Raw genomic sequence first — 8,783 nt, forward strand, 5'->3', positions numbered from 1 at the left:
TCTTTTTTTTTTTTTTTTGGTAAGTTACAGCGAAGCAGCCCATCTTATTCCTCTTTTGGTGGTCCTATATGAGACCACACAAAAACCCGGCACTGGAAAGTGCAAAAAATACCTCTAGGGAGGAACAAAACACGAGTCTCACGAGTTCCTGAAACTTGTGCTAAAATATTCTAGAGAAAATAACGATCAGATCTTGAAAACCACAATATTAGTAGCACATTTTCACCATCATCATCTTAACAGGTTGCACGAGTCTATCTATTATCAATGATGTATGTATAAAAATATCATCATGATATTGTTCTGTTGCAGCAGCTTTGGAAGAATCCTCTGAATCCGTTTAAGCGCCAGCATGGACAACCATAAAGAGACATACAGTACATACATAAACATGCACACATACACACTTTTAAAGTGAAAAAGAGTTAACACAACAGTCTAATTCAAGCTGGACATTTCAAATCAGTATTTCAATCAAAATGAATCAAGTACCTGGCTAACCCCAATGACAAAGCTTTATACAGCTTCCCAATGTATTTCTATAAAACAGACATGGCTTAAATTAACGTTTACATGAAAGATCAAATGGCTTCTCATGTTCTTTTACAAAAAGATTCCTTGTTTTACAGACGCCACCGATCTAAAATGATTGGTTGAGAACTTGCATCTGTAAAGTTGCATCGATCCGGTTTTGTCTAAAGGCAGCAGCCAAGGCGAGCACAGAAAAAACGTATGGGACACAATACTAACATTCGGTCCTGAGACTAGACCTTTAGAGTTTACATTCTTAAGCCCAAGATTCTTGTATGTCTATCTCTGTTGAACTGAACGGTGAACATCTCTCTTCTGGTGCGCAGTATAGAAATCACCTGAGTTTCAGATAGGGAGGTGTGTTTTTAGGATCTCTCTACACACGTGTGTTGGTTTGGGACGTATTGTGGTTATCCTGGGCTCAGATGAGAAGGAAAGAGATGGGGATGATGGATGGATAAGGCTCTGGTATAAAATGTCATGGTCATCCTTGGTCATCTCCAGCCTCATCTGTGCAAACTCACATTCTATCTGCTTCCTCTGGTAGACCTCGAGGGCTCGTGTTGTTGAATTGCACGTGTAAAACTGCTTTCATTCTCTTTATAGCTACAAACTACACTCTGTAAATTTTTCTGTACTGTCTCCTGTTCCTGGTTCTCCCCACCCCATTATATTCAAAGTGAATTGTTAGATTAGACAGCTCAGTTCTCAGGTCCACAGGTTCAAACAGACGGCTGCTGCATCGTGTCCTCCTCGTATGGAGAGGGGCTGCATGGATGAAGTTGTTAATCATCCACAGGCAGCTTGTCATCCAGCTCTAACTGACTGGCCTGCTGTTCCTCGATTTTCCCAGAATTCTGCATCAGCTGCCGTCTCTGCACCTCGGCCTTCAGATTCTCCAGGTCCTTTTGGCTGTGTGAAGAATCAAGTGTGAATTTAGTTTTTTCAACTTACAGCCGAATCATATATTAATATTTAAACTATAATATACTGTTGATGAAAAAAATACCACTGCAAGATATTTATTAACAAAGTTGGAAAATGTGTATGTAGAGAAGAACAGAATGAATAGAATATAGAATAGAATAATAGAATAGAAAAATTATATTATATTATATTACATTATATTATAATATAATGAAGTATTACCTACATATATTGTAAGTATATAAAGTATTAACCACATATATTATTAATAAATCAGGCTTGTATTTATATATAAATATTATTTTGTCTTTAATTGCAAGAGTTTGTAAGACACATTATAAGCAGAGTAACCTATTTATGCAATATGCAATGCTATATCTTTGCATATTATACTACATACAACATCTAACCTAATATAATCTTATATATATATATATATATATATTTATTTTTTATTTTTATTTTTTTTAAGTAGCTAATTCTTCATTATCTAAGCCCAGGGTTTCACATTAATTGCTTAAAAAGGACAGTTAATTCCCATATCGTGTTTTGGTTATACTGGTGAATATTTTATGTGTTTACTAATTAAAAAAAAAACAAAATGGTTGGTTAAAGTTCAAAGGTTTTTGTCAAATAAAATAACATGCCATGCCAATCCTGGTACAATGAAACATTCAATTAAAGAACTGACATGACAAAATATTTAATAGACATATTTAACCAAAAGACGAAAAATATAACTTGGCTGGCTAAAACAAAATGGTGTAAACCTTTGCTCACCTGAGGGGAATAAAGATGATGCCATTGATGATATTAAGCTGTTCCAGAACACTGGCCATGCTTGGTGCTGTAAACTACAGAGACAAACAAAATAAGCCATCAACACACATCCTGGCAAGATCATGTAACAACATTTTCAGGGCAGCTGAGGTGTGACTGACCTTGAGAGGCATTATGCTAGCGTTGGATCCGTTCTTGTAGATCTCATTCATGGTTCTCTGTAGAGCCACAGCCTGCTGCGTGAGGTACTTCAGGTACTCTGAGCTCTCCTTCGTCTTCTCATGAGCTTCACCAACCTTAAACACAAGTACATTGTGTTTGCATTAACACTTATTATAATACTATTCTATACGTTAGTGTACTACAACCTCATTATTAAAATCAGCCTTGTATTTATATAGAAAGCCTTTGTATTTGTATATTTCACGGGTAAAATCCAGTCATTTCAATGGGAATACACGCAATCAGAAATTTTGTGTGAGGGTGAAACATTCTCCAAAACAGATTTCGCATGGGCTTCTCGATTTGAAAGTGACTTCATACATTGTTGCACTATTGACAACAGTAACTTAATGTATCATTAAACATTTTAGCAGGTTCAATCCATATTGAATAGCAAATCCAATATACATGAATGGTTGGTTGTACCTGGTTCTTGTATATGGTATAACCCTCCTTCTCATGCTGCAGGGCAGAGCGGAACTCAGCCTTGCTCTCATATACTCTGGCCACCAGGTGATGACTGCAGAAGAACAGAGATGAATGTTACTATTTATTTTGACTGCATACGACACCAATGATTTGAACTAGTGTGTAGTCAGGTGTATGTACCTGAGAGCTACTTTCAGGGATCGTGGGCCATGGTATTTGGAATTGATGGCCAGGGCGTTTTCCAGGAACCGCAGAGACAGGTCATACTCCATCACACCATGAAGCACCAGACCAATATTACTCTACGTCAGAGAAAGATCACAGTGAGAGGTTGGCTTTGCTCCACAAGGCTCAACTTAAGTGACTACAGGAATTCAATTTCCTCTCGTCAGCCTTTCAGGTTTTACGTCAACGTGATAGTCAGTGATACTCAGTACACTCTGTTTAGTTCTTTGCTAAACTAAGGATGAGTATAGGTTCTGCACCAAAGGCTTACATCGAGCAGAGCCATTTCTGGATGGTCCTCCCCACACACCACGAGCATGAGGTAGCGAGCGCGGTACAGCAGCTTCAGGGCAGTGGACAGGTGGCCATTGGCAAAGCAGTACAGAGATAAGTGCATCTGTGGAGAAGATTTACAGTTCACAGAAACTAGTTTGAAGTTCATTTAGTATATTCATTTGTAGTTTATAGTAGAATATTTGTACATTTTCTGAGCAGGCAGCAGAAAATGATGTAGATGCTTACATATTCTTGAATAGTGTTGGGGTGTTCAATACCCAGCACTCTCTCACTCATCAGGACAGCCTTCTGCTGATTGCTCAGAGCCTTGAAAAGAGGGGGGGAAATCTTGTGATGAAATAAATGGAAGTAGTATGGAAATTATACAGTGAGGAGGAAAAAAAAAAAGTAGTTCACATGTATGCTGGGGACTTGTAGGCTGATTTTTTTTGCACCCATTTCAAAATAATTAAATTTAGTTGTTTAAATTTTTTGTGGTTTAAATTTTTTTAAATATGGTTTAATGTTTTAGCAACTAGTCTCAAGGATATATTTATTTGATCAAAAAATACTGTCAAATTTACAGTAAAACCGTAATACTGTAAAATATTGTAGTAATTTAAAATAACGGTTTTCTGTTTGAATATATTTTAATAAAAATTTTATTTATTCATATGATGAAAAGCTGAATTTTCAGCAGCCATTACTCCAGTCTTCAGTGTCATCATTCTAATATGCTGATTTGCTACTCAAGAAACATTACTTATTATCAATGTTGAAAACAGTTGTGCTGCTTAATATTTTTGTGGAAGCTGTGACTTTTTTTTTTTTTTTTGAATTCTTTGAATACAAAATTAGAAAGAGCATTTATTTGAAATAAAAAAAAAACTTTTGTAAAATTATGTCTTTAATGTCATATTTGATCTATTGAATGCATTCTTTCTGAATAAAAGCATTAATTTCATTTTTTTTTATATTACAGCCCTCAGTCTATTGAATAGCAGTATCTACATATATTAATTTCACTACATAAACATTAATTAATTTCAGTGTCTGGAATGACACATCATGCTTTATAATAATGTGCTGCTACACTGTAATCTCAAGTTAGTGATAATCAGCTCACGTCTTCTGATCTTTAAACTCTCTAACATTCAGATGAGCTGTTACTCAGCATTCTTGTAGTGGAAATGTATTGTGATCCGGTAATCATGGCAATTCCTTCAAGGGAATGAGAAAAGTGATCATTAGTCCAAGCTTTACTGGCCGGCTGTCTTGTTCCGCTTAATATTTTTGTGGAAACCTTGATTCATTTTTTTAAGATTCATAGAAAGTTCAAGAGAAGAGAATTTAGAAAAAGGAAATTTGAAAATTAATCAATTTCTGTGCTGTGTCCGTGCTGAATAAAAATGTATTAATTTCTTGAAAAAAAAAAATCTTACTGGCACCAGACTTCTGAACAATAGCATACATTCGTCAAACCAATAATTTAGCTAAAGCATAAGATCAAAAGTTTTTTTAAATAATTAGAAACAAATTTAGTCACTTGTAACCGAACATTTGACTGTTTTTAGGATGTACCTCAGGATGATCACCCATGATGTAGTTGAGTCGGGCCAGAAGGCGCAGACAGGCACAGATCTCCACATGCATGGCTCCATACACATTGTTGAAGAGGTTCAAGGCCTCGTTGATGAGCTCACAGCCCTCCTTTAGGAAGCCTTTGATCAGAGCACACATCAAATCAGCATTCCAAAACCATCGTATGGGAAATTTCATTGATAGGGATGTGTTTTAATGTACCTTGCTGAACCTTGGCCTGCCCGCTTTGGAAGAAATGGAAGGCATCAGAGGCTTTGGGGTTGACGTGCTTAACGACGGGGAAGATGTTTAGGATGTCCTCCTCGGTGAAGGCCGGCTTATGGCGGCTGTCGAAGTTGTACTCCTTTATCAAGATCTGCAGGGGAAGCACAAAGGAAAGCCTTGTCGCTACAGGCCTTATGAAGCACCTCAGTGACAAGAAGCGAGATCGATAAGAGCACTACCTGAACGCCCGTCTTGATTGATATCTCCCTCAGCAGGGTGAGCTTCTGCAAGCCGTACTTCTCCACTGCTTGGTCCGCACTTTCACTGTGAAACATAAAAGCACAACACCATTAGTCCTTGGACACACCAGGCTAATGAAATGCTTGGAGTTTGTTTGAACTAGTTCTCACCATTGTAGACTGAAGTGATAGTAGCTCTGTGCCTCAGAGTTAACGTTCTTCCACAGCTCACTAGGTGTCAGACTGGCCCATGTTGTGTTGTCCCCTCCACCAGGGACCCGGTTACGCCTCTTACGGCTCTTTCGGCGGGACACCAGCTCATCCGCAGGGAGGTGAGCCACGGCATCTGAGAAAGAGCTCAAGAGGCAGTTCAGGAAGTGGCTCACGGCAGCGGATAAAGCAGAGAGCTCCACACCCTGCAAATCACAAGCACAAACATTAACAAAGGTTAATGCCTCTATTAAAACAATCAACAGCTACTAAAAAAGTAAAAGTACAAAGGTATTGCCAATGTTTTCTTTTTGGAAGTGTTTAATGGCTATACAACCATCTAAATAACACCATGGTAAATAGATATGGGAATCATTCATTTCCATAGTAAGGTACACCAGGTTTGGGTCAGTAAGAAAGAAATTCTTTTTTTTTTCAGCAAGGATGCATTAAATTGATCAAAAGTGACAGTAAATACATTTATAATATTTAAAAAATTTATAATATTTATTTCAAATGAATGCTGTTCTTTTGAACTTCCTATTCATTAAAGGATCCTGAAAATACTCGGTATACTCGGTAAACTGTTTCACCGTTTCCACAAAATATTAAGCAGCACAATGGTTTTAAACATTGATAATAGTAAGAAATGTTTCTTGAGCACCAAATCAGCATCATTTCTGAAGGATCATGTGACACTGAAGACTGGAGTAATTGCTGCTGAAAATTTAGCTTTAAAGTCCCCCTGTAGTCAAAAATGTTATCCTTTAAAACTAATCTTTGATCATCAAAATGACATATTTAAATGTTTTTTGTTGTGAAAATAATTTTCTCATGCCTTAAAATAGCTTGAATGTAACTCTACACCCGTGCCTAATTTACTATACTCGGATCTATGAATACGCAAATTAGCCCCGCCTCCACTCAGTCACACACCAGCCAGCGCCTCCTGATCCACTAACTGTAGTACACTAACTGAACTGTAGTAAACGGGATACAATGGCAATGGCAAGTGGAAATATTGGTTTAATTAAGCCATATGTGTTTGAACCAGAAATAAGCTGGTATGCTCAACGTAAGCAAGGAGACTGATGGCTAACTTCGTGAGGTAACATTATCTGTTTGCGCTGGTTTGTACACGGATAATGACTAATATAACTGTTTTTACTAGCGGACAACTACAGTGGATACTGTGATATTCGTTAAATTTACTTACTTGACGATGTTGTGTCCTCAAAATGCGCCTTCTCACTAGACCCTCTGCTTTGCAGCACAATTACACAAATAAATAAGCGCCAACAGCACATGACATCGTGAAAATAGGGGGAAATATTAACAGTTAGCGAAACATCTACAGAAAAATTATAACTTTTACCGGATTAACCTGGCTGTCTTCTCACTAGACCCTCTGCTTTGCAGTCCAGTTAATGATATGCTAAGGGTAGGATCCCTTGACGTGATTGGTTATTGAATTTTGAGACGTAGCAAAAAAAAAAAAGGCCGTTTCAAACCATGTTTCTGTGACTGCCTTTGGGAAACTACAGTTTTAAGGAGAAAATACTCAGCAATGGTGTTGATAAATGGATTGGCACATGGTTTGTCTAAAAGCATATTAAAAACACCACATAGACAAATAAACAACATAAAAAACTTGATTTTCACCCCAGGGGGACTTTAAATAATAACAATAATTAATAACAGCTTTAAAAAAATAATAAAAATACTTTAAATTAATTTAAAAAATAAATAAAATTATATTTAATTGTAATAATAATGCACTATATCACTGTTTTTACTGTATTTTTTGATTAAATGTAGTCTTGGTGAGCATAAGAAGCTTCTTTCAAAAACAACAACAACAAATCTTACTGACCCTAAACTTTTGATTGGTTGTGTGTATGTACCATTGCATTGCTGTCAATGTATAGTAGTAACTTACCTGAAGATATGTTTTGAAGATATGCTTTGCACATCTGGTGATCAGCTCACTGATTCCAATTCTCTACATGTACAAACGCAACAAATTAAATACATAGTCTTTATTATAATGTTAAAAATAAAGCAAAAAATATTTTTGTAATATATAAATTGATCCTTTGCTTACGTAGATATGTTCAATTTGTGCTTTTGCAGGCATGTTGTCCACAAACTCCAGCACAGTACCAAGATAACGCACATTAATGCCACGCTGATGAAGGGCTTCTGTCATCGTTGCTCCATCCATAGGCAAAGAGCTGTGATCTAAACAGTCTTTTACCTGTGAATATTATTCATAAATTTAAATATTTATTGAAAAGTTGGTTCGATTATCATATTTCTGTAGCCGTCATTTTATAATAGCGATAAGCCACGAGGCAGTGCATTAGAATGACTCCACCACAGCCACTCATGGATTATTACATTTTCTAATGGTTAATAAACCTATGTGAGAACGCAGTGACTCACAAAAGAGGGAATCTGGCAGGACACTAGGAAGGCTGCAGCATCTTTGAGAAGCTGCTTCTGTTTCTGGATGTCATCAGTGCTGTCATCAGTGAAGCGAACGCCTGTAAGTGATGGATGAGGTCATGTGACCAACACTGCCTATATTGTCAAAAAGACAAATCACAATCCACATACAAAATATAATGTCTTCCATACCTGGAGAGAAGATATCTGGGTTGAAGCGAATGTCGAAAGAGGTGTTGCTGATGGAGCCCACAGCTTTACAGGCGTTGAGGACCACCTCTTGACTTTTGGGGTCTGTGAAAATGTTCCACAAAAAGTCCAAATTAATTCTAGCTAACAACTACTAAATAACCACCTCCACCATAAAAAGTAGAATATATAATAATAAAAAAACAACAACACACCATCAACTAACAATAAAATAACAAAATAACTGATAATCATGATATGGTGTTTGGTTGAGTCAGGGGTTTTCAAACTGGGTCCAGGGAAGAGTTACTACTAATAAAAAAATAATACTTATAATATTAACAATAACAATAATAATCATTATTATTATCATTGGTAACTAGTACAAATAAAAAGTAAAATATGTAAATATTTATTTTAAATAAATAAATATTTAAATTTTTATTGTAATAATAATTATTAATAAAAAAAAATACAAATAACAAAAATATTATAAATACA

At 36.3% G+C, this 8,783-nt stretch overlaps 1 protein-coding gene across 7 annotated transcripts in view; it reads right to left on the reverse strand.

The window, feature by feature from the left end:
• Positions 1–819: 819 nt before the first annotated feature.
• Positions 820–8,783, reverse strand: part of LOC107744785 (clustered mitochondria protein homolog) — a 25,554-nt gene continuing 17,590 nt past the window's right edge. For all 7 annotated transcript variants that reach the window (XM_016558599.1, XM_016558600.1, XM_016558596.1 and 4 more), the window contains 15 exons: positions 8,286–8,387; positions 8,091–8,191; positions 7,750–7,902; positions 7,585–7,647; positions 5,607–5,851; positions 5,436–5,520; positions 5,194–5,347; positions 4,972–5,111; positions 3,637–3,717; positions 3,386–3,511; positions 3,070–3,191; positions 2,887–2,980; positions 2,400–2,534; positions 2,239–2,312; positions 820–1,443 (listed from right to left, as the gene is read on the reverse strand). In XM_016558599.1, coding sequence (XP_016414085.1) covers positions 1,317–1,443; positions 2,239–2,312; positions 2,400–2,534; positions 2,887–2,980; positions 3,070–3,191; positions 3,386–3,511; positions 3,637–3,717; positions 4,972–5,111; positions 5,194–5,347; positions 5,436–5,520; positions 5,607–5,851; positions 7,585–7,647; positions 7,750–7,902; positions 8,091–8,191; positions 8,286–8,387 — 1,802 coding nt within the window. In that variant the 3' untranslated portion in view covers positions 820–1,316. The remainder of the gene's footprint in view (positions 1,444–2,238; positions 2,313–2,399; positions 2,535–2,886; positions 2,981–3,069; positions 3,192–3,385; positions 3,512–3,636; positions 3,718–4,971; positions 5,112–5,193; positions 5,348–5,435; positions 5,521–5,606; positions 5,852–7,584; positions 7,648–7,749; positions 7,903–8,090; positions 8,192–8,285; positions 8,388–8,783) is intronic.

This window comes from Sinocyclocheilus rhinocerous, unplaced genomic scaffold (genome assembly GCF_001515625.1).
Source record: "Sinocyclocheilus rhinocerous isolate Xijiao unplaced genomic scaffold, SAMN03320098_v1.1 scaffold738, whole genome shotgun sequence".
NCBI lineage: Eukaryota > Metazoa > Chordata > Actinopteri > Cypriniformes > Cyprinidae > Sinocyclocheilus > Sinocyclocheilus rhinocerous.